Source organism: Prinia subflava, chromosome 1 (assembly GCF_021018805.1).
Source record: "Prinia subflava isolate CZ2003 ecotype Zambia chromosome 1, Cam_Psub_1.2, whole genome shotgun sequence".
In the NCBI taxonomy this organism is placed as follows: Eukaryota; Metazoa; Chordata; class Aves; order Passeriformes; family Cisticolidae; genus Prinia; species Prinia subflava.
The window spans coordinates 34,461,498-34,487,628 of NC_086247.1; the positions used below are offsets into that span (position 1 = coordinate 34,461,498).

General features: G+C 40.4%; 1 protein-coding gene across 1 annotated transcript in view; it reads left to right on the plus strand.

The window, feature by feature from the left end:
- The first annotated feature begins 1,990 nt into the window (after positions 1–1,990).
- CPA6 (carboxypeptidase A6) overlaps positions 1,991–26,131 on the plus strand; it is an 83,377-nt gene continuing 59,236 nt past the window's right edge. The window contains exon 1 of the mRNA XM_063392876.1: positions 1,991–2,275. Coding sequence (XP_063248946.1) covers positions 2,190–2,275 — 86 coding nt within the window. The 5' untranslated portion in view covers positions 1,991–2,189. The remainder of the gene's footprint in view (positions 2,276–26,131) is intronic.

Here is a 26,131-nt window from a genome sequence, read left to right on the forward strand (position 1 = left end):
GGTTAGGGTTAGAGTTAGGGTTATAGATAGGGTTAGGGTTTAGCGTTAGGGTTTTCTTTTAGGGTTTTAGCTAGTGTTAGGCTTTGGCTGAGGTTTAGGGTTATGTTTAGGGTTTGGGTTAGATTTAGGGTTAAGTTTAGTGTTCAGGTTTGTGATTTCCTGGGGTTTAGAGTTAGGTTTAGTGTTAGGTTCTGGGTTAGGTTTATGTTTAGGGTTAGCTTTTTGGTTCTTCCTTCTTGTCCTCATCCTCATCCTTCTCCTCATATTTGTTCTCATTCTCCTCCTCCTCCTTCATTTCCTCCTCCTTTTTTTCTGTTTTTATTTCCCATTCTGTTACTTTCCTTCACTTTTTTTTTTTTTTTCTTTCTTTCCATTTTTGTCTCATACCTCTTTATGTTTTATTTTCAGGGTATGTCGCAGGAAGGCAGGACTTAAGATTTAATCCTATGGCCGGAGAAGCCCAGAGAATTACACTCTCCTTAACTCAAATGGAGCCAGGTTTCATCTTGAAAGTTTTTAGAATAATAGCATAACTACATTTTTTAAGCATTTAAATAAATAGTGTATTACCAATGCACTTCTGGTGTAGCAAGGATATTCAGTGGGAAAAGTACATGTGTAATAAAGCAGTGGGTTTTGCTTTAATATCATATTCATGCCCTTCAAAAGTCATGTGTTCATCTCTACCTTTGAAGTCACTTCTGAACAGAGAGCAGACCTTTTATTAAACAGATGTTTGCAAAGATGAAGTTGCATTTATTGTAAGACTGAAGATTCGCAGAACAGATTTAAGGGTTTGTAGTTAATGGAAAGTGTTTTCAGCAAGAGATGCACAGCATGTAAGCACACACATACATTCCCCTCTGCATGTTCTCACCAGAAATAAATCTGAGATTTTAAGCAGGGCATGTAATGGGAGGATGGGAAGCTCAAGGGAGAGAATACCAACAACCAGACCAAAGAGAATATTCCTGTCTTGGACAAAATCTTTTCCACCTCCAAACTCTATTACTTAGCTATTGTCAGATTTGATACCAGTATGAAAAAGACAAAGCAAAATGCTTGTTTGCCTTTCAGGCAGAGAATACAAAGTGTGTGTGGTTTAATACTGTCCTTTTTCAAAAGGTGCCCTGTGTTTCTGAAACATTAACAGGGATTTAGAGTAGTTCTCATACGTTCAAATGTCAGCTAGTTTATTTGTCTACAGCCCACTTGTTCATTTTGCTCTCAGAGAGGCTAAGAACCAGGTGGGTTTGAAACACTTTTTGCTCCATTTTAGTTATTTCAACATGAAGGTATCAAAGGGGCTATCCATTTATTCCATATTGGCATTGTATTTTTATCTACATTTTCTTTAACAGGTACTCCATGTGTTTTCTATAAACTACAATTATTTGCAGCAAAATTCTCCCCATTTTTCTTCTTACATTCAGTGCTCAATGACTTATCTTTACGGATATCTTTATGGATCTTTTAGCCTCACCAGCGCAGAAGAGACAGTGAAAGCCCAGTTTTTAAAATACGCTGGGCTTTTAATTCCTTCTATTGTAGTGTCTCTTCCATTCTCACTACTCAGACACAAGATTTTGACCACACCGGTAACTAGAAATCCCGCTTTCTCCTGCCTTTATGGTCCTAATGGACTGTACCACTCTTTGTTTCATGGAAGTGTGTCTCTGCCCTCTCATCAGCCTCAGCTCCTGCCCAGCCGGGGAAACCTCATGGATAATTCCCCGATGCCACTGACTGTGCGTTAGGCGGCCCTTGGCCGGCTGCCCCGCCGCACCTGCAGCCGAAGCCCACCCCGCCGCACCCTCGTCCCGACGGAGCCGCCGTGCCCTCGGGGGCTGCTCGCCACGGCCCGGCCCTTGCCGGCCCCGCGTTCCCCCGGGCTCCCCCCGGGCAGGGCGGCGTTGGGGCCGCGCATCCCCGCACCCCCGGCCCTCCCCGGCGGGCGGGCGCCTCCCCGCCCAGTCCCGTCCCCGTCCCGTCCCCATCCCCGTGCCCGGGGGCGGCGGCAGACGGGGGTGCTCCGCCGGCTGTCTGCCCTGGGCGCTGGCGGCCAGCGACAGCTCCGAGCGCCCCGCTGCTCCCTGCCCGGCCCCGGCTTTGTGTGCGCGGCACGGCCGCCACCTGGGGCGGGCACGGCGGCGGTGGCGGTGCCGGCGGTGACGGCGCGGCCCCGCACGATGCCGCTCCGCGGGCTGCTGCCCCTTTGTCTGCTCTGCCTCCAGGCTGCGCTGCCGCTCCGCGGCCACCGCGGCCGCTACGCCGGGTAAGTCCGCCCGCCCCGCTCCGCCCGGGCGCGGCACCGCGGCCGCGCTCCCTCCGCACCCTGCCCAGAGCCGGCCGGCGTGTCTGCGCGACCCTCCCGCCGCCGACCTGGCCGTGGGCTTGTTTGCTGGCAGTTGTAACCTTACTACAGTTGTAACTGTAGTTCTTGAAAAAGGTGCTGCGGGTCTCTGCTAGCCAAAGGAAGGACGCTACATTGAGGGAGAAGGAAAAAAGTTTGAGTATCCTTGTGGGAAAGAAATTGAGATTATAGAGGGGGAAAATAAAAGGTTTTGAGGTTCCACCGTGCTCTGAAATGAATGAAGATTTGTATTTTCCTTTAGGATACAATAATACTGGAACTTGAAATTGTTTCTAAAAACTCGAGCAGTGTGCGCTCATATTAGGGAATGCGTAAGAAGTTCAAGCAATAAGGGAACTCTACTGTGAGCAAGTGGAGACTGAAACTTTGCATTTCAAACTAGGCTTCTTTTTTGTTCCAGCGGCAGTTCAAAATTGTGTTAGAAAGGGAAAGATTGAACTAAGTAGTAGTAAAAAGTGAACTTGTCTCCAAAGTGTATGTTCTTTGCCCAGTTTAAAGACTTTGTTTTTCGTAAGTATTTAACTTAATAAGCTTATGTTGCAAATGAAAAGGCACTGAAATATAGGAGCATTAGAAGCCAGTGGCATGTGTCAACATATGGTATAAAAATTCTTTCAAAGTGACCAGCAAATTCATCAGGATAAACACACCTCTTTCTGGAAGTAAGAGCTGTATTATTCTTTTTATTTTATTGGAATAGCCAAGCCAGGCATAGAAAATCCCCTACTAAAATGAAGCTTAAGAAAAATATTCCCTAAGCTTCAAGGATTTGGTAATGTGATATGAAGCCATTCAAGCCTTGGTCACTATTAATGATAGAAAATAGTTAAACACTTGACAGCTGTTTTGCCATCTCTGTTCAGTTCCTCGCGTCCCAGTATCTGTCTGCACTGCGAAATCAAACAGGCCACCACAGTCAGGAGTGCTCCTGACAGTGCCAAAAAGCAGCAGGACAGAAAACTAAACTGTTCTTTAAAGCCAGGGTCCTGCTGAAAGTTTTGTGCAACAGCTCTGTCCCCCCCGCCTGGAGCCCATAGCACAGGCATGGTCTCTATGCTCTTGAATTTTTTTAAATTCAAGACAGCATTCAGTTTGTTTCCAGATGACATGGAGATGAATAACACATTGGCGGTGCTGGTGCTTAAATTTTTATTAATATTAATTACATAAGTTATCTGTTAATTTTGACTGAATGTCAAAATACACATTTTACTATCCTCTAGGTTTAAGTGACATCGTCAGCTATAATCAACTTGGTTCAAGTAGAACAACATTCACAAATGTTCAAATATTGTACCTCTGCTCAGTAATGTAACTCACCAATCTGTTCAAAGTTTTAAAAATAATTTTCTTGTTTCAGAATTTCATATTCCCAAGATGACATGTGAAAGACCCGCCCAAACTCTCCTTTGTTGATCTCTGTTTTAGAAGTTTTTGCATAAACTCTAGTCCAAAAAAAATGAGACTTCTCATCAGCTTCCAAAAGTTGGGCAAGAAAATCATTGCCTAAAAAAAAAAGCTAGAGTTAATTATAAAAACTTTTGGTCAATAGGCAATTGTAGTAGGGGGCCAAGATACATTTACAAGCCTTGCTGAAAATGTGGTCAATATTTGAAACAGAAACCAGAATGTGTACCACATGTGTAACACAAACTGGAAAAACAAGCTAATATTTTTCCCACTCTAGTAATATTTTCGCCACTCTACTAATATTTTCCATTTCTACCATCTTGGCATTATTTGTGTTAATAAAAGATGACGGAAAGTTAATTTGAAATGGCCTGAAGGTTTCTACAGAATTAAGAATATATCTTGTCCATCTGTCATCATCACAATGTCCTGGGCAGGATCATTTAAATCCTTCTGTGTGTGCCATTGATTAGAAACAGTTGAGCAAGTATTGCCATTACTACTGAACCTGAAATCAAGGGGAAAAAATTTTGGTAGTTTCTTTTGAGAAAGCCAGTTAGGAGGTGAATAGTTTGCTAAGTTCACCATTAAAAAGGATGTCCCAACAAAATGACTTCTTTTTGTGCTAAGAAACATTTGTGAATCCTAGTAATTTCTATTGTGTCAGAAGCTGTACCGTAAAGGGAAAAGGCATTAGTATAATTAGGGCAAAAGAATGAGAGGAAAAAAAAAGGAACCAAAAAAAAGCAATGGAAACATTTCTCGTAAGCTTTGGTCAGCACTAGGAGGCACATGCAATTGTAACTTTTTAGTTAAGGACTCGGACCTAAGACAATTAACTGACACTGCACATGTTTCTCCAAACTGTGTCAAGCAGGCTAGGTATGCCACATGGGCACATCTTTAAGTAAATGTGTTCTAGATACCTCTGGGAAGTCAGCAAGTATTTGGGGAGTCTCAGCAAAGTGGAAGAAGCACTCAGAGCTCTTGGAAAGACTGAGGGACAGTTGTGTTTGCCTTCTGCCTCACACAATACGCAGGAGTTCAGCCTGCCTCTGTTCTTTTGTGCCTGAAGGAATTCAAGAGGAGCTCTCTAGAAGACACTGCTAATCAGCCACCTAACAGCAAACTCAAAACTATACTCACACATACTTTTTTCCTTCCTGCATTTGTATGTTCTGTCCAAAGGTTCCACGGGAAGTGGATAAGTGGGAGACACACACACACACATCAGGGTTTGGACAGCGTAGATGTGGAATATTCAAGAGGATTTTTCAGGAGGCTATTACCAGAAGTTCACCCAGGAGCAACAAGGATAACCAAATACATGGGAATGATTTAAGTTCTTCAAATAACCAAGTAAATTATAACACCTTGGTCTCCAGTAGAAACAATTTAGGCCCTAAGAGATGTCTACAAACTTTGAGTCACATGGACCTAGTGGCCAGAGATCAGTTATTCACTGTTTCTTCCAGTTATAGGGAGCGGGAGACATAAAATGAATCATAAAATGAATCTACCTTTTGATAGCTTTACAGAGTAGAGTGCTGGAGGAAATGGAGTTTTATGAGGGCTTCTTGCTGAATGCAGCAATCTTCCTACTCTTGGGAATGCTATGAAGAAGGAGATGGCTTCCCATTAGAAGGTCAAGATTTCTTAGAATAGAAAATATCTCTCTCATTTGTTCTTTAAAAATCACCACTATGATCTTTTTACTTCAGTTCATCTACCTCTACCTGCACATGGTGGCTCAGCATGTTGCCTCCAATTTCTCCCCCACCTTTTGTTCTTCCAAAGCTTTTTCGTGTTCCTCATCTCACCTCTTCTCTGACTTGCAAATGACCAACTGCAGGCAAAGGCTGAAATAACTTGTCCAGTTTTTCTCTAAGGTTTTTGTTGCAAGATTTGGGTTCTTTACATATTGGATCAAGATGATAACTCTTCCAAAATGTTATTCTTCAGTGGGTTGCAGTACTGCAGATAATTATCATTTCTCTTGGTCAGATGAAGGCTATGGTACATGCTTACTGTGTAACAACCACACAAAATAACCTGCAAGTCATGAGGAGGTGGATAGCAAGGAAACAGAGAACAGTGAAGAAATGTTCTGTAATTTAAGATAGAATAGACTGGAGCTACTGGGACATGACATCCGGAAAATTGCATAAACCAACTGTTCGTGTAGATAAGGACAGATATCAAATCTGAGAGCATTCAGCAAATTTCAGGTATTTTAATGCCCATTAATACCCCTACATACCATAACTAAGTACCTCTGATCCCACAGTACCTTACACACAATGGCTGGAAATTGTTCTGTCTCATGGAAAAAACACATGGGAGTGTGACAAAAATGAGTTGCTGAGGGAATTGAGAAGTGGAAAGGAACTTCTCCTGTGCTATTCCCTCTGCAGATTTTTTCCAAATGTTTTAATCAGGGACTAAAAGCTCTGCTATGTAAAAAAAGTTCCTTCTCCCTGCTGCTCAGCTCTCCCTCCCCACCCCCAAGTCAAAGTAAAATGTCATGAACACGACTGGCAAAAAAAGCATTTGGAAAGCACACCAACAGCATGAGAGGGAGAGGGAAGATATTATATTCATTCAGACGAAAACCAAACTTAGTGGTTCTCTGGATGGTGTCAAGGAGCTTCTAAGAGGTGAAAAGCTGAGGGGTCTCTACCAAAAACAATTTAAGTTTTGTTTGTTTGGTTTTTTTTTAATTAACCAGTAATTCTGTAGTCAAAACACCACTGATTCCTAAAACCAGCACAGATCAGTGAAATCCACAACAGCTCTGGGACCACTCATCTATTCTTGTCCCAACACCGCAGCTCTAATTATGTGCTTCTCATTACCTGATATTCCCCTTGCACAATAATATTTAAGTTGTCCTGTAGGAGAAAAAGAATACTGCCAAGTTTTGATTATTTTTCTCCTTTGTGTCCAAGCATTATAAATTTCCCTTTTATAGTTTCTCTGCCCTCCTCATTATAAATGAAAAACAAAAAGTTTCAGTTGCTCCTTCTTTCCCTCTTTTACTTTCTTTTTTCAAAATAATTGGAACAGCAGCACACACATCCTCACTACCTAGGTGAAGTGCATGCCAGGCAAGGAGGCTCCCAGTTTATTATGGCTGTGTCCAAACTGATACACAGGTTCATGTCACCATGTGAGCCTGGTTCCTGTACTTGTCCAAACTGGGACACCATTGCCTGGTGCTGTGACTCTGACCTCTGCAGGTGGAGGTGATGGGGAAAAAAGCAAGGAAAATAAGGCAAGATATAAAATATCAAGACATGGGCAAAGCTTGCACTCATACTTAGGAGCTTTGAACCTGTCCTAGGTTTCCTGCCTTATATGCAACCTATGGCCTTTCAGTAAGAGTGATTCTTTTGGAAGTGGAAAAGAAATTCCAGTAAACATTTACACTTATCTCATTTTTAAAGTGTGTATCTACAAAAGGGAATGTTGTCTATTACTAAAGAAAATTCATGTTCAGGGTTGTATCCAACAATAATGTTCTGAAAAAAAACCCCAAAAACCAAACAACGGAGATACATCTAAGAGGTACTTGGAAAAGATACTTTCAAAAAAGGGAATTCACATATAAAATCTGCTCAGTCTGAAGCATCACCTTTGGATACACCATCTTCACTGTCTCATGAAGTTAAACAGGCAAAGAAATACAGCTTTTCCCAGAGCTTCTGGTAGTAGTTGCAGTGAACTCCAAAGCTCTCAGTTCTACACTATACTCACTTCCAGATGCTGCTCCTGTGAGTTCACACTCATAGGCTCCTTAAAATGAAGTTCTTAAATCTGAACATTTTGTACAGGACTTAACAAGCATTTAACGGGAGACAGACACTATATAAATTCCATATATATTGATTTTTTTTATTAAAGAAAAAAGGAATCTAAAATATGTGAACAATTCACATAAAAGACAGTGGAACCTACTTTTAGTCTAGAAGGAAACTCAGTTCTGAAAGGAGTGAATTTGAAAAAGGGAGGTTAAAAATCTGCTTTTCTTGAATACACTGCTCATATTTTATGGGAAACTCTTAGTTTCGTACACTATATAAGACTGTATCCCACACTGCACAATAAACAGGATTCCAAAGTCTCGTCTCCTGAAATTCTAGTATCTGTAAAAATGTCATCCACATGTCTGAAATGGCCTTACATGGTCAAAATGCTGTAGGAAACATTTATTGTTGTATCCAATTGAAGGCGGATGGACACCATCAATCATCTCTCACAATCTCCTGGAGGTAAACTCTGTCATCTCTGTTTTGCAGAACAGCTCTTCACTTACGTTTTCTCCTTACTTTTACTTCTGAATACGTAACAGAAACTGTACTCCCTCTTCTGTGGTACAACATAGTATTTAAGAGGGCACTGTGTGTTTTGCAATGTTAATGCAAAAGTCGAGATGAGCAGTTATATTGATCATATATTGGGCATCTCTTCAGTTCTGCAAAAAAAACCTGCTCTGAGCATGCATGTAGCACTAAAAACTGAGAACAGCAGTGTAGGTCAACAGTCAGTATTTTTACTACTCAGGAAATATGATTTGTTTTGCTCTCAGGCAGGGAATAAAAAGAATTTTTCGCAATACAAAATAAAAATAGAAAATAATTTAAAATAAACAGCATTGTTACAGTCCCCTGTCCACCTAACTTACATATTTATGTTATCAGTAATGTTTTATTGTATTATGCAGAAAACAAGTGAAACCCATGCTCTCCATCCTATTTATGGTAAGTAGGTTAAGTTGGAAAATGAGAACCAATAATTGCAATTATACATTAGACCTCTCTCTGAAAACTCTGCTGTGGGTAACACCCACATTTTTTGCTAGTCTTGGATTTGCAAGAACAAATCCACAGTCAGGAAATTTCTGGAGACAATTAAGCCTAATTCTATTTTTTTTTCCAGTTAATTGTGATTCTGATTTAAAGGCTTCATTCACATGACTCTACATATGGGTACAAAGTTATGATTCTGATTTGGTGTTGGTATTGCAGGAAAATGGGCATGAATTTCAAGGGTGCTACTAATTTGCACCTCAGTATATCAGATCAGAATCAGACCTTAAACAGACAGTGTTTTCAGGATAAAATTGGCAAAGAAAGCTCCAAAACTGCATTTCATGCAAAGCACCTAAGGGTGGGTAAGCCAAAGTACTCTGAATTGAAAATATACGGAGATCAACAAATAGCTGGGGACAATAAATTCCATTTTTTCCTATTATTTTGTACCTTGAATTTTTGAAATGAGGGGGATGGGATGGGAGCAGTGGGCAGTGAGCATGAACCCTTTCCTTCTGTGTCTGCCTGTGCAGGCTGAATGCTCTGGAGAACAATGCTCAGCTGAGCCTACTCTTCCTCTGGGAACAGTGAGACTTAAAGTCTGTTTATTTAAAGAGAATCCACTCCATAAAGTTACAAAGCAATACACAGGATAGCATTTTCCAAAGAAAAGATGTTCTAGATTGCTTAAATACAGCTGTGGAAAGAACAAATGTATCCTACCAAATCAAAACAGTTTTTCTTTTTTTTGTGTTCTGAAGCTCAGTTAAAGCTGAAATACAGGGGAGATTACCACAACAGGACCCTGAAAATGAGTTTGTAGGGGGTTTACTATAGTAAAATTATTCTACGAAAAACTTACTGTTTCTTATACTGTATTTTAAATATCTTCAGAATAGTAATGATACAGTTAGCAGCACCTCATGGTCAACTCAGAGATAAAAAAGAAGCTCTTTTTAGTTGAGATTAAAAATAAATTCTGGGCATTCACAGCCCAGAAAGCCAGTCATATCCTGGGCTGCACCAACAGAAGTGTGGCCAGCAGGTCGAAGGAGGGGATTCTGCCCATCTACTCCAGTGTCTTGGAACTCCACCTGGAGTGCTCCAGTGCATCCAGCTCTGGGGACCCCAGCATGAGAAGGACATGGACCTGTTAGAATAAGTCCAGAGGAGGATCACAAAAATGGTCAGAGGACTGGAGTACCACTCCTGTAAGGAAAGGCTGTGAGAGCTGGGGTTGTTCAGCCTGGAGAAGAGAAGACTCCAGGGGGACCTCACTGCCACCTCTCAGTAGTTATAGGGAGCTTAAAAGAAAGATGAGGACAAAATTTTTAGCAGGGCCTGTAGTGATAGGACAATGAGTAATGGTTTTAAACTAAAAGAGGGTTGATTTAGATGAGGTAGGTGAAAGAAATCCACTAAAACAATGTACTGGAACAGCTCTGGGCAACCAGAGCTCCGTGTGACCTGACCTTGAAGGTTTCCAGGGATGGATCATCTACCACTTCTCTGGGCAACCTGAACTAGAAAGATGTCCCTTGGGGGGCATTGAAGTAGATGGCTTTTAAAGGTTCCTTCCAACCCAAACTATTCTAAATTACTTTAGCAGGCCTAATGAAAAACCCTTCTATTTAGTTGATTATTCCACCATACTCCTACCAAGATTACCACCAGATGCTACTCTGAGGCTGCAGTGCAGTCATGCAGCCAAACCCTGCTAACCCACACTAGTGGCCACCTGCTGCCACGGCATTCACTTGTGCTGCTGCTCATCCAGCAGCCTCTGCTCAGGGACTGGAACTACTCTGCCTACAGCAAGAGAATTCCAGGAGCACAGAGAGAAAAAAAAATCCCACTTCTTCATTTCCCCTCTCCCCCCGCCAGGATTAATTGACATCTTATCAGGCTGTGATTTGGCTGCTGCAGAGCCTCTGTGTTTGTGCTGGCATAGGCAAGGGGCAGGAATGGCTGGGGGTTTGGTACCTGCCTGTGTACCTCGAGTCTGTTAGTCTCCCTGTGCTCTGGGGACAGTTGTCTGAAACCTGTTAATTCCAAGTGTGTATTCCAAGGAGCACACCGTGGGTTCACCTCCACAAAATTTTGCATCTTGATCAGTCCTGACTGCCAGATTCCTCTCCAGACCTCTGTCAATGAAACAATCACAAGTGCTTCAGACCCAAAGAGACAGCAGTATGATGCTTATTTTCAAATAATTACTTTCCTGAAATTGCAAAACAATAGAAAAATTTAACTTTGGTACTAACCATCATCCTGTGGGTTTTTGAAGCAAAGGGATTTCATTATGCTTAGTGCCTGAAGGAGCTGTAAGTCCTTCTTTACATAATGAATAAGACTGGCGTGATAGGGCCTACAGAAAAAATAGCCTCATTTATTAAATAGGTTGGTGTTAGGCAAACAATAGCTAATATGTGTCAAGAAAGCAGGGAAGACATTTAATTAAGCACATTTTATTAGTAGCTCTGTCTTTTTCTGTCACAGCACAGCTTCATATTTTCAGGGAAATAAACCTTGGACTTTATCACCTTTCAGGGAAATAATATTTGAACTGTCTATCACAGGCAGCCAAAAACACCCTCTGCCCAAAATTTACAACAAATAACAGGAATCACTGTGCAAGCACAATGCCAAGTCTGGGCTGGTAACTCAGATCTCTCTGCAGAATGAGCTTGTGTCCTTGCCAGTAACACACAGTGTAAACATACCCAGTGGCACAAAGACAGCACAGCGTGTCCTTACCCTGCTCCCTTATCAACAGGCTGGATCCCTGATCCATCTGCCTGTGGTAGCAACAATGGTAAAAAATGTAAATGGAGATCATTAATAGAACATAAAATCTAAGTAATTTGCTTTTCCTTGTGAAAAATCAAATAGTTTCACCTTCAGTTTGTTCAGGTTTGTTGAGGTTCTTTTATTTTGCTTTTACCAGAAGCAGCTCCCTTAGTTTTGAACTAGTCAAACCTGTAGTCATGTTTTGATATGGCAAAAAAAACCAATAAAGGCTTCAGAGGAAATCAAAGCATTTGTGTATAAAGGATAAAATCTTTTGTATTCACTATCCAGCAGCATAAAAATAATTACTGATGTATTTTCCGAGGCCTAGCCTAGAATATAAACTGCAGTGAAATATTTAATTATGCAGGTTTTGATCACTATTGCAAGGGTTTTTTCTGTTCAGCACTGAGTTGTCCTGAGAGAGAGTGGGGATTCTCCCTCTGAAGCAGCTGTGAGGAGCAAGAAACGCAGGAACAGAGGTCTTGGGAGGAACCCTGTCTGCTTGCCATGGGCTGTGCAGTGTTTGAGCACATTTGGTCTATCCTATCTCTCAGAGGCCCCAGGCAGAGGGGCATCATCTGGTCACAGAATCATAGAACCATAGAATTGTTTACTTTATAAAAGACCTTGAAGATTGCTGGGTCCAACTGGTAACGTAACACAGCAGAGTCCACTACTGACCCATGTTCCTAAGCACCACATCCATACGTGTTTTAGAGACCCCAGGAATGGCTGAGAATGATGATTCAACCATGTCTGTGGACAGCCTGCTCCAATGCTTGACAACCCTCTCAGTGAAGAAGTTTCTAAATCATTTTCTGTCAGACAGATGCTTGACTAAACTACTCTTGCCAGGTGGTTCTGGGTCAACATAGAGAGAAAAATGTGGGGTTTTCAGGCTCAAACTGGGTGAGGGAGGACTTGGGGTCTTCAGCCTTTTCTCCTGTCTACAGCATATTTGTTTGCCACACAAAGAAATTAAATCTTTCAAGGCCTTACCTCTAGTCTTGCAAAAAATCTCTATCAAATTAGAAAGTAGGTGTCCAGTGAGTTCAGGTGCTTTTGCAGTTCAGAAGCAAGTTAAGAGGTGCCACAGACCAGGAGACTACAAGACCATCAGTGCCCCTGCTGGCATCCACTCCCTCTATTCTTAGCTCTTAGCCAGTGGGTGGCATGCCACCCACCAGTGTGTTGTTTTTCCTATGTTCATCCCTCTTCATTGGACCTATCACTCCTTCTTTCTAAGATAACTGGTGGTTTTCTTACTATATGATGGAATGATGATGAAAAGGCCCCTCAAAAGTCTCATAGTCAGCACAGGTTGTCCCTGCCTGACCAAGGTACAGGACAAATTGTAATGATTAGCATGTATCACCCACAAACATGACAAAACAGTAGAGAACCATAGAAAAATTAGTTATCTTAAGCCTCTGGGAGATTATAGAAAAAGGGAGCGAAGTCATTGCCCTACATGTTCAGGAGTCAGTAGAGAGTAGTGCTCAGAATGAGTTAACCCTTACATCTCTTTTTTATGAGGGGCAACCTCTCCAAATCCTATGAAAGGTCCACAGAGGAAGGTGAGTGAAGGGCTCCATGGACTAGGAAAACCTGACTTTTTGCTTCTGCTGAACAAAACTGTAAGAGTGAGGGCAAACCCCACAGATTTTACCTGATCAGATGAGATCAGTCCTAACAATTTGCAGACAGAGAGACAGTGCCATGAAACAGTTTAGGGTACAGAATGGCAGAGAATGAGGGATGCACACTGTGCTCTGTGAAATCTGATCTTTCTGAATTGTTTGCCTTTAATCCAGTGACCATTATCTCTACTGAAAAAATACATGTGAGCTTTTATGTGCGACAACTGCACCCGGGGTGGTCTTTGAATTAGAAGGCATTTGGTTGCAGAGCCTGCAGCAAGTCACGCCACTGCAGCCTGCACAGTTATAGCAGGAAAAAAGGAGCAGGCAGGGGAGGAAAACCTTCTCCTGGGTGGTTAAAGGGAGCAGGTCTGTGAAAACTAGATCTGAGGAAAGAGGTTCCTAATATTCAGGTGTATTTGCTGTGCAGTGACATTAGCAGAGGGAAGAGACATAGATTTTAAATGTTTATTCTAAAAGTAATGGATCTGCTAGATTTCAGTTATCTTGTTAGAGCTAGTGAAATACAGTCTTAATGGCTAATAGCTTATTGGCTAATAGCTGGCCAATAAAAATGCAAAATAATAATTCTGTTTAAACATAAAATAATTAGAACAAACAAAAAAAGACTTTATACAGAAGGGAAATGCAGGGATCTTACTGGGAGGACAAGTTTTACGGCACCCATTGGAAAAATCAGTTATTAGGGTGGATGTAGCAACAAAAATATCTCTGGCTCTCTGGAAAACATTACTTTTTCAGGAAAAAAAAAAAAGCACAAACTTCAAGCAAACAACGTAGGGATTTTTAAATTGGTTTTTATATAAAGAACCTTGCTTCTTAGAAGAAGACATAAATAAATGGGTGAATTTAAGGCAATATTTCTAAAGTTATAAAATTGCAGAGAGAGTATTTATTTCTAAACTGCATGGCTATAAAACACCAGATGCTGCACAATGAAGTAATCTCAGAACAAGACTGAAATCTGTTGTCTGTGAGGAACACGCAGATGCTTGCTCTTAGCAGTGACGTCTTGCTCATAAAACAGGAACACCAAACACTCTTCACTGCATTCAGAACTTGGGTACCCATTGCATGTGGAATTTTGTTGTTTTAAGCTTCATTATTGCTCATGCGAAACAAGGAAGGGAGAGTTTTAAATGACAATTTATGAAGAGAGAAGTAAGAGTTATCTTCTGTTATGTTAAGGATTAACTGGAGGAAATGTTGCCTCTTGGTTGAGCATGGCAGCCAAAGAGGCCTCTGCTGTTTTGGCCACACATTATCCTGATGTTTGGCTTAGGTAACTCCTCTCTATTTTACAAAAGCAAAAATGGAAGCTCAACAAAGAGATATATTTTTCATTTGAGACAGAAAAACCCAAAAATTCCAACAAAACCCACAAAGAATCACCTCATATATTGTCCTGCTTCTTGCATAATATAAGTGTTGGCAGCTTGTTCTTAGCCATGGAGGATGCCAACTCCATTTTCCATGAAACTTGATATAATGATAGCTGGTAACAAAAAAAAGTATAATAAGAAAGAAGCTGCAGAAATATGGAGCCAACAATTTAAGGATTTTATAGAGCTCTACATTTTTGTGGTATTAATTGACACAGTGCATCAAGTGTAGCTCAAAATGCAAATATTATGCCCATTGCAGCTTTATAGGCTGGAGTAATTGCAAATGGAAATTAATTCACCCAATGAATTTATCCCAGTGTACAGTGTAAAAAATATAATTTAAATTGAAAGTGTATAAAAGCAGAGAATGTGATATCTTGATTCTAAAAAATAAAATCAAAAATAAATACAACTTTCCATCTGGGTTCTGAATTTAGTGTTTGGTGGACATGCTAATTAAAAAAAAACCCTTTTGTTTACATTTTTTATAAACCCTGTCAAAGCAACTGTCCTTTTCTAGAAGAAGATGTAGAGCAAAGCAGAGAGGTTCGATATTGATCACAGGTTTCATAATTTGTGCATCCAAGATAGCATAAAACAATACAAACATTGTATATTTTTTATCTGAAACTTCATCTCACTCTTTGAGACCATTTCAGTCAAATTGAGATACATCCTATTTACCTGCCAAAAACTCAGCAAAATCAATTAGACCAACCAACCTTCCCTAGCTCAGCATTTCACCTTCATATGGGAGTAAGTAAATAGAAGCTCTATCTCATAAAAACACTGGGTGCTACAGCAGCAGCAGGAGATTTTGAGTGAAAATGCTGCTTGGGGGACATATCTTGGCAAGCAGCAGCTCCCTGATGGAAATAGCATTTGGCATCAAAAGTTCTCTCACAGAAGGCTATGTACATAGTTTCTCAGCTGTCTTTTTCAAAGAGTCTTTCCTTTTGCTGGCTGTGCAGGTGCTGAGCTGAGATTACAGCCTGCTGTGTAAAAACCTGCACCTTTTCCTCATACCTCCCTCTCAGTTCTCACCCCTTTTCTACTTCATTGTCCTAATCTCTCCTTGTAAACAGCCTGCAGAACTGTTCCGGGTAGGGATTGAGGCATTTTCCTACCCCCTGGCTCAGCCCATAATTCCAGATCTTTGCTATTGTGTGACGGCAGTACAATCAGGCAATAGCAGTTTCAGCTCTAAAACAGCTTTGGGACAGTGGGCCCAGACACTGTGATAAATAGCAGTCTTATCCAGGTGAAAATAAGCTCAACAATGTTTTATTATTATGAATGTTTCCAATTTTGGGATTTGTTTTGTGTTGGACAGAAGGGAAGAAATGCTGATGGAATGATTTGTTTAAGGAGCTAGCAGCTCTCTTCTGCATTTCATTAATTTTTGTGAGTTATTTTATCAAGAGAGATCTTAAATCACACTTGGGAAATTTTCATCAGACAAAGCTCTGTTTTGCAATAGGTAGATGTGAGCACTGCTGAGAAATAACTGATACCTGAGTGTAAGACTCCACTGACACTCTCTGGACTTGGTGTCTTGTTCTGCTGGATCCTTTTGGACTTTGTTGGTGTATTTGCTTGGGTTAAGTAACAGGGTTTAGTTGGTGTATTTCTCTGTGTGAGAGTTGGCAATAGGGATCAAAAAAGAGGAGTAAGCAAGAGGTCATAAACAGTAGCTCTGACAGACATTATCTACCCTGGTCAGTGTAACACATTTCAGTCCAGTGTAACACATCCTGGATGAAGTTGATAGCAATTTCCCTTTCCACTAAAAGTTACAAGTATATTTTTATACCTTCACACAAGTATGTGCATCATTATCCATGATACCTCCAAAGCTGGTAAGTCAAAGCAATCCACACAAAGGTAACTGTCTTTCATGCAGAAAGTAGGAACAGCGTGATGTCATGCAGTCAGGTAGACTAAACAATCTGTCTTTTTCAGATAAAACCTTAAGAAACATTTACTCTATCCGGTATGTGATGAAAATTACAGTAATAAATCTGAGATGATTTAGAAACTGTTCCCAGGACAATTACAGAATGCCCTAGGCATTTGCTGTCTGCCTGCTCTTAGGCAGAACATGTTTACACCGTGTTTCATATATCCAACTTCTGCAGCATAGAGTGTTTTATTCTAAGAGCACAGCACTGTATTTTCTAAACAAAATGAATGACACAAAACCTCAGATGGCAAGTTTGGTATTTCAGTGACAAAGGCACAATACTTAGAGGAGATCTCTGCATTTGTGGTTTGTTGTAGTTTAGCAAATTAGATTCCAGATTCATGTTAAACAAATAATCAGTGTGGTAATGTTTTTAACAATTAAGTAATAAACAAATGTAATGGCATGTCTCAAGATATCAGTTGTAAGTTGTTTTAACAATGCATAAAACATCTGCCTATTACCACATGTCACCCAGCTCCAGCATGGAGAGTGGCACTAATGGAACTTGCTGTGTGTTGTCAGTGCCCTGAGCCTTTCCTAGCCGCCCCTTCACCCCCCTGCCTTCCTCCAGTCAAGAGCCAAACTCATCGTGTCACATTCAGGGACTGCTCAGTGGCTGTTCCGAGCCGTGACTCAGCCGTAGCCACACCTTGAACTTTGGAAACACAGAGTCACTGCTGTGCCAGTCAAGAGTTTTGGGACAGCAGCCCTGGGACTGCAGGGAGGTTTTGATGGAATTACAACAATGACATCACAATCCAGCCATGAATGCTGGATTAAGGAAGCATGATGCTTCCTTAATTTGAGGAAAAGGTGATTACTGGGCAAATACATGAAATTTCCACAAGTTTCAGTTCAGAGCATTAAATCTTTTTTCATATATGTGTAAGTAAAAACTTTACCATCTAATAACAGCTCTGCCTTTTTTGTTTAGCAGAGCTCCCCAAAAATAGATTTTGTTTCTTTTCTAGGTTGCATAAGGGATTCCCAAACCCTACTGCCTTGTTTCCCTGCTTAAAGAATATTTTTCAAGTCATACTTTTCCTTCAAGCTTACAGCTTTTTTGTCCCTTTAGATAAAATAAATAATATTGCCATCTGATTTTCTGATTTTTTAAATTTACCTATTGAATTTCTGGGGGAAAAAACAGATAGTTATTCAGAAATCTGCATAATTCTGGGCAGTATTGGCTAAGACAATTCCTGTGTTGAACAGATGATAATAAACAAAATGTTTTCTCCAGAAGTTGCTAAATTCTCCAAGGTGAATGAAACCGCAGTTCATGTTAATTCATTTTAATTCAAGTTGTGATGAGAATTTTCCAACCTCGCTCCACATTTCTACACAAAAATTTGTATTATTTAGCTGTAAACTGAGTTTATTAAATGAAATAAGACACTCTCTACTTCATTTTACAAACATTTCTCCATAAATGAAGTCATATTGGTAACAGATTTTGAGCCCAGCTAAGTCCAAAGTACTAGAAATAGTAAGATAAACAATTTAAAGGATCATTTTTTGTGTGTTTTAAATTGACAAGAAGTAACTTCAACCTTTTGTTTAAAAAATGGTATGTTGGTGATCACAATACTTCCCATTAAATTGTAAATGGTTTATGGTGTGCTTTTGGAATATCAGTCACAGGACCCATAAGCAAAGAGTCAGTGAAGGAAAGTCTTCCAGGCATGACACATCTGGTTCTTTGGCAGCCTAAACAGACTATATTGCCAGCTTTAAATTGGGCCTTTGAGTTTGCCACATGCTTTATCTGGCGGTGGGCTGTCTGGACTGCCATGTGTTCCTGGTTGCAGAAGCTTTAACATTTAATATTTAGGTTTATTCCCCTCCCTTCTCTCTCTTCAGATGATCTCCATGCACGAAACCTTCACACTCAGTCCTTGTGCTTAGGGCTTATGGCCTTGCTCTTCTGAGCTTCTAAATATGCATTTCTGATTGGGACTGGGACAAATGTACAGCACTACAAGAATTGTGAACCTGCATCACCAACAGTTCTACACTCAAAGACATTCAAAAGCAGCAATGAAAAGATTTCCGTCTGTGGCATACTCTTGATGCATCCATTGACTGGTCAGAAACGTCTCAATTGCTTTCTTTACAAAGGTCTAGTACTACAGGAAGTCAGCTGTAAACTGTATTTGTCAGTTACAAAAATGAATCTAGAATCAACCAGGTATGTCAGCATAGATTGCAAATGGGCCCATTTGTGTATATCTCGATTTAATGTGCTCTGCAGAGAGGCACCTTACTGCTTTTAGAAGTAGATGGAATCTGCTGTTGGGCAAAAAAAGAGTCTCGTCTATCTCCTGGAGTTGAGCCCTAATAAAACATAAAGTTGCTTAAAAGGAGTATCAGTAGTTTCCAAATTAGGTGACATAGGAGATAGAGGAATTTACATAGTTCACTCTTAATCTGTTCTATTTCTGGGTTGGTTACAACATCCTGGTATACTTGCCCCTACATCTGACCCTTCATTCTGTATATAACATACCTCTGAAGTTATGGAGTCACTTATATTCATGCTAAGCTTAAGATTGGCCTTTTTTTTTTTTTTTCTGCTCAGACCATGCAATCAAAAATATCTGAAATAGTGTGGAAAATAAGTTTCTACTGTGAACTTATATACTCAAAGGCAGCAGGTAAATAGACTAATGCTTTTGTTTTCGGCATCCATAATTTCTTAAAGTTCTCTTAGAGTCTGCACAAACTCAAAGTCAGCACTGACTGGGAAAACAGAGAATTGCAGATATCACCCCTCGTTGATTCCATGTGCAATTTGTCACTGGTGCCACTGGCTGCCACAGTGTGTTATGCTGAGTGACAAGTCGTGTTTTCACAAAAAAGTCTTCTGAGCAGCCTTTCCCCTCACTGCCTCCATCTTCTTCATTGCACTCCCTGTTCTTTTGATAATGGTGCTCCCACTTCTCTTCCAAGTGACTGCTTATTCAGAATTTATACTGCCATCAAACCTCAGACCAGCAATGGGCCACAGAATGGGTTATCAATGTTTCATAAGCTAATATAAAAAGCCATGGTAGTACTGTGGTATTACTAACTATGCTGTTAAACTAATTTGAAAATCAATAATATAGTTTCACTTATGACATTGGTATCAGAGAGTGTAAATAAAAGAGTTCTGCTTCTTCCCTTTTTTTCACTGTGAATAGTAATGTGATGAGGGAATTCAGCAGCTACTCTGCTCTTCAGAGCATTCCCAAAGGCAAGTTTTAGGTGTTGCTCATTAAGCGTGAGCATTAAGGAGAATTATAGAAGCAGGACTCTCTTTACTTTCACATCCAAAGTGAGAGCAAATGCCAAGCTAGCAGCCACCCTGCTCTGCTCCCTGAACCAGCCATGGATCTGGTGCATTTCTGTAATATACTGTATTTATCTGGTCATGTGATAGCATGGTCATTTACAACAGTAACAACATAGCACCAGGATGCCATTTAATGCTGTGGCAGCTGTATCAAACTCCAGCAGATTAAAAGGCTTCCTGTAGGCAAATAGCACCCAAAATACTCATTTACCCAGGGAATTAGGCATCTGTTAACTTTATCTGATAGTTTCTTTGCTACACAGCTCATTCTCTTGGCAATTGACCTTCAGAATAAATGCGAAATGCAAACCTCAGAGCAGGAAAATGAGGCCCTAAAATCTATCAAATCACTTAGTAAAATGAATCACTATTGGCTCAGACAGGATGCTTCCTAATTTAATGCTGACATTTATATATTACTCTAAAATAGCTAAACAAATACTGAAGAGACAAAAGAAGCTAGAAACATCAGAATTAGTAGTTAAACTTTTACATCACATTTTTAAAAGTTAGGTTAATGGCATGATCTTCTAAAATCTTTAAGAACAGAGGATTTATAGGTTTGCAAAAGACCTTTAGAAAGCTATGTACATGTATAAGTGAATCATTAAAATATTTTATGGAGAGGTTTGGAAGAAGAGTGCTTTGGTTTCATTGACACTTGCTTAAAACTGTAATATTTCACATAAGAGTCTAATGTGGAGCTGAGAAAGATTATTTTACACATTTAAGTATGTACTGACTTTGATAGCATTCAGATATCAACGCTTGTGTAATGTAGTGCCCTTGTAGGCAGAAAACATGTGTCAAGTAGAGCTGGTAAAAACAAAAGTTACTCTGGGTGTTTTTTGATTAAATTGGCCTTTGACAGAAAAGAAATTTCAGTGAGGTTTTTTTCATGCTTGTGCTGATGCAAAAAAAAGAGGCAGCTGAGGTATTTAAAATACATTTTAATTTTTTTTTTCTGGAAGCTAAATAGATTAACTTTCTTATTACTGTTTCTCTGGGAATAAATAAATTTCATGAGTAGTAATTGACAAATTAGAATTTACCTCAATAATGATGAAAGCTTGAGGGTGAAATTTCTCCAGAAGACAGGATGACTTGTAGCTCATGTGTTAATGACATGGATTTGAGTGGGGGAAAAATGTTTTCTGCAGGCAGTGGTGGAGGATATATATCCACCCTCTCAAACACATGGTCTTCTGAAGGCAAAATGGCCCTCCAGGAGTTAAAGTAATTTTGGTTAAATTTAAATCTAAGCAGAAGCCTACTTATAAATCTTGGCATTTTGAGTCAAAATAATCACCCTTTCAGGTTCTGTGTGAGCAGGTCATGCTGTGCAGACAGCTGGTGCTGAGTACCAGACATTCTCTGCATTACATGGATCTGGTTGGGTTTTGCTTTGGACTGGCTGATCTCATCCCACGGACTAAAAGATGATTTGTGTTTGGGATGCCCCAAGAGCATCCCTCAGTTTATGTTCAGTCAAGTTCTCCCTCAGAGCAGTCCAATGTGTGTCAGAAACCCCGAGGCTGTGTCACAGTGAGAACCATGTGTGTGGGGGGAGGGACACTCAGGTTCACTTCAGAAGTGCACTTCTGATCTGAATTAAAAGGTTTATGTAGCTTCTATCCCTCTCCACTAGCACCTAAAGAATAATGTGTCTGAGATACTGCAGCTTGTAAACAGCATGTCTGCAGAAAAGGTTTTTTCCTAATCTCCATCACCTTTCATTGACAAAGATACTGAGATTTCTGAGGTGTCTTGGAAGAGAATATGAAACTGCTGTATTTGTGGTGTCTTGTTTTTGTAATTTGTGGGTATAACAGGGAGTAGGTCCATCCAGAGCAATCCATGACTTCTTTCTTTGTACATGTTTTTAAAGTTTTACTCAGCTATTGGCTCTGTTTTCAGCAGAATGCTTTCACACTGTAATCAGATTTGTATTGCCTAAAAATGAAGTAATTACCCGCTCTGTACCAGGAAGGTATTTAAAATACCAAAATTTTTCCTCTTCTTTGCTTTGTGACCCAACACAATAACTGTAGAAGAAACTGAGTTACTTTAAAGCATTGCCTTACACCATCTGTATATTGGGACCTCTGTGCTGAAGGGTGTTGTGTCAGTAAACATCCAGATCACTTCCAATCACTGTCCTCAGATATGAGGAATCAGCTGGCTGACTAGCCACTGCAGCAATTCAAATCCTCCATACCATTTCTTTTGTTAGCTGAGGACTGAAATTAGTCATATCTAGAGAACACTATTTGTCCTTCAGTAAAAAAAATTGTATCAGGGAAAGCAAAATGTTCACGTGAGGCACCCATCTGAGTGGACCTGGTGGAAGGCCATGGCAGGCTGTGTGGTCAGCACAACCCCACAGCTGTGCCTGTGCTGTGGTGCCCACCTGGCACTCCCTGGGTGCTCTCTGCCTTCTCTGCTCTGTGTCCCCATCAGCCAGCCACACACACGTTAGCTAGGCACACACCACACCCAGCACAAAAATAGCAAAGCAGGAACTCTCAGTATCCATTTCTTCCTTCAATTCATTTGCAAAAGTGTCTTTTGAACACCTTCTTTATGGAAACCAAGACATCAATAACAAGAAATACAAATTCTCCAATAACAAGAGTGGTTAATACCAGGCTTCCACTTATGAAATAACTATAAATGGGGTCACATTACCGTGAGTGGGTTTAAGAAATGTAGGGAAAGTCCCAGCAGCCCTGGAGAGGTTTCTGAGCCTGGGCTGAAGATTTAAGAGGAGGCACCTGCATGTCTGCCCGTGGCAGCTTCCCTTGCAGTAAACTGAGCACAGCTGTCACAGCTTCTTGCTTAATTGTGGGATTGCATTTTATGGAAATGGTTTGCTCTGGCTCACCCCTGGAAAATGTATGGTTTATCCCAAGTCTGTACCCTCCCTGCAGTATCGTGTATCTGTAACTCTATTGGCTGGAGAATGTTACCGCGCCCCTTTGAACCTCGGTGTTAAGAATGCAAACGCAGAAGGTTCGTCCTCTTTGCCCCTCTTCCCCTAGAGGCCTCCGGACGCTCCCCTTTCCTCTTCTCCTTCCCCTTCCCCCCTTCCCTTCCCCTCTCCCTCAGTGAATAAACCCTCATCTCATCAGCACCCCACCAGCGTCTGAGTCTCTTTGCCTGCCAGCACGGGAACACCCACGACCTTAGGACCCGGGGGTCTCCCAGGGGACCTGCCCCGGGAGCCCCCCAAAATTTTAAACAACAACACTTAATGGTAGAGGGGAAAATATCCCCTTACACACCACACTATGTTACTGTCCACACTACCTTGGATTTTTGATTTACTGAAAAATGTGAACAGAATCAGTGAGGACGATTTAAAATGTTACAGCAGCACACTGCTCTTCCTTGTGCAGGTGACACTGTCTAGCCAAGTATTCAGCTGGACACACCTGTCACCTACCACAGGTATGTCTGGCTGACTCTGGGTGAGAGGACTGTTCCAAAATAGAAATGGTCTGATAAAGAAGCTTTGATAAAGATAACCATCTTTTGACCCATACTAGCATTCAAAGAATCTCAAAGCAATTTTATATTGCATATGATTTCTGGAAGCACATCAAGAGGTCTTTAAGGAATTTATGGTGCTTTAGGTGTGAAGTAAAGGCAAAGAGAATTGTCTTGGTCTAGGCATCACAACAGAAACAGTTGCTGGAGGCAGGAAACTGTCTCTGGTCAGGGCAAGTGGGATTACTACAGATACCTGATGCTCCTGCAGGACAGCCCTTCATACAGCACCACTGGACACTGCTAGATCTGTAATGCAGTTGTTCATTTAATACTCATTTGTACTCTGTGTTTTTTACTGTTCAAGTCTGTACTCCTTGAGCTAAAATGCTACCTCAGAGTTTTCTGTTCACAAAAACAAGCAAAAAATGCACCAGTTTTCTCCCTTTTCTTTCACATTGTTCAGTGGTTCCTTGTGCTGGAACTGCCTTACCAATCTTCTACTTGACATCATTTTGGTGGGAATATTCAAATCTGAAACTTGAATGCATTGCTGACTTCTACGGTGCTGTTTCCCAGTGAGCAGTATTAAAAAGTTTGGAAATTTACTGCTAAAAATATTTCATTAGTATTTAATTTATATTTACATTGTCTCTAATTACAATATTAGTAAGATTTATCAACATCATCTTTGCTGCTCCTATAAAAATTATTAAAAGCAGATGGTCTAACATACCTATGTAATTTATCTTCCCGTGCAACTGGCAAAGATTTAGAAAAGACTAGCTTAACTTCCACCATTTTCACAAAATCAAAATGCTAAATGGGATAGATGAGCTCAATATGAATGATGAGGTCTGAAAGTGAACTTGTTTTTTCTCCAGCAAACAGGCAGACGTGAGCAGCTTTAATTGTAGCACTCACTACAAGCAGTTTATGCCTGTATTAACAGACTACATAAAATACATATTTGCCATGTTAAGCACAGCCATATGAATCTGCTAGGAATGGGCTACAAATTTGGACTATTCCAACATTCAGAGTATAACTACTAATTGCCAACCATCCCTGGTCTTGCTACATCCTCTGTCATGAGAAGTCTTAAGACAATAACTCATTTCATGCAGACAACATTAATGTGGTTGGTTCCAATTCTAGAGCCCCTTTCTGCCACAGAGCAAGAGAAGTTTCAAAGCAAAATAGAAGAGTGAAAACAAAAAAGAATCCTTAAATACACTGTATTAAGGATGTTCAGATGATGCACTAAACTCCCTTCACTCTGCCATTAAGCCCAGACAAGAGATTTCACATGCAGGAGTTATCTCAATGCTAATTTGGGCTGCTGACTCTTTCTGTTGGATTTACCATTGGGTGGTTTGCCTTGGAAGGAACCTTAAGGATCATCTAGTTCTGACCAGAAAAGACTTTCCTCTCCATGCAGAATGGGAAAGTTTTCAGAACATCACACAATTTCTCACTTGCCCACATTGCTGTCATTGTCAAGCTGTGTTTCAGGTGTAGACTTTTATTGCGAAGTGCTCCAGCTCAGCAAGCCTTCTGGTATAATGGGGAGAACTTTGGCATTGGCAGCTTTGTTGGGTATTACATCAACTCACCCTACAATCAGGATATTTTTAAATAGAACAAACAAACAAAAAAAACCCAAAAATGAAAGCTGTCAGGATTGAAAATGTTGCTGTGAGGGTTGTCCTGCAGAAAGATTTATTTGCCCACGTGCCCATGCAAGATAGGTTTATTTTAAACAAATACCAGTAATGATCTTTGGATTTCAGGGCAATAAACATCCTGCAATGAATGTTTTGCACCAACATCTGCAGATCACAAATGTCAGCAGATAGGAAAATTCATGACCAGTTTATGCAAGCAAGCGTAACTCCATCAACTTGAATAAAACAATGTGTATTAACACCAACAAAAAAAGAAAAGAACACTAAGTGCTTTTGAAAGGTATTTTAAGACACAGTTTATTATTTAAATATTTAAAATAAATCTTTCTCCTTCCAGTCATAAACACGTATTGCCTTGAAGTTAAATATCAACCTCACAACACAGCTATAATATATGGACTGCATTTATTCCTTGCTGAAGTATTTCACCTCTCTTCAGTCACATAAATAACCTCACCAAGACCTGTTAATTTATTCATTGCCTGTTAACCCTTATTTATTGCCCTCATTTTAAAAATATACATTTATCTTCTGCTAATGAGAAACAGGAATAAAAGTAATTCTCAGCTGGTTCAAGGAAACATCAGAATGTGCAGAGTGGTTAGGTTAGTGTGCAAAGCTCAAAATAAGTGCTCAAAGCAGTCATAGCCCTAGAATCAGAGAACAGCAAGTTTGAGAGAAAAAAAAGGGGAAAAAGGCAAGGGAACAGAGAGCCTTAATTTATGTAAGGCATTAATATAAAATATAAATAATAGAATCTAGAATAGAATAGAAAATAGAATATATTTTATACATACCTATTTATATATAATGTAAAATAGCACAAGCCCTATGAGGAACAACTGAGGGAGCTGGGATTGTCTAGCCTGGAGAACAGAAGACTCAGAGGTGACTTTATCACTCTCTACAACTTCCTGAAAGGTGGTTGTAGTCAGGTGGGGCAACTGACAGAGTGAGAGGATGCAGTCTCAAGCTGCGCCAAGGGAAATATAGCCTGGATATTCGGAAAAAGTTTTTACAAGAAGGGTAATAAAGTATTGGAATGGTCTACCTGGGGAGATGGTGGATTCACCATCTCTGGATTTGTTTAAGGAAAGACTACATGTGGCACTTGGTGCCGTGGTTTAGTTGAGGTTAGGGTTGGGTTGGACTTGATGATCCTGGAGGTCTCTTCCAGTGTAATGATTCTGTGAAATAACTGCATTGTGCTCTGTACT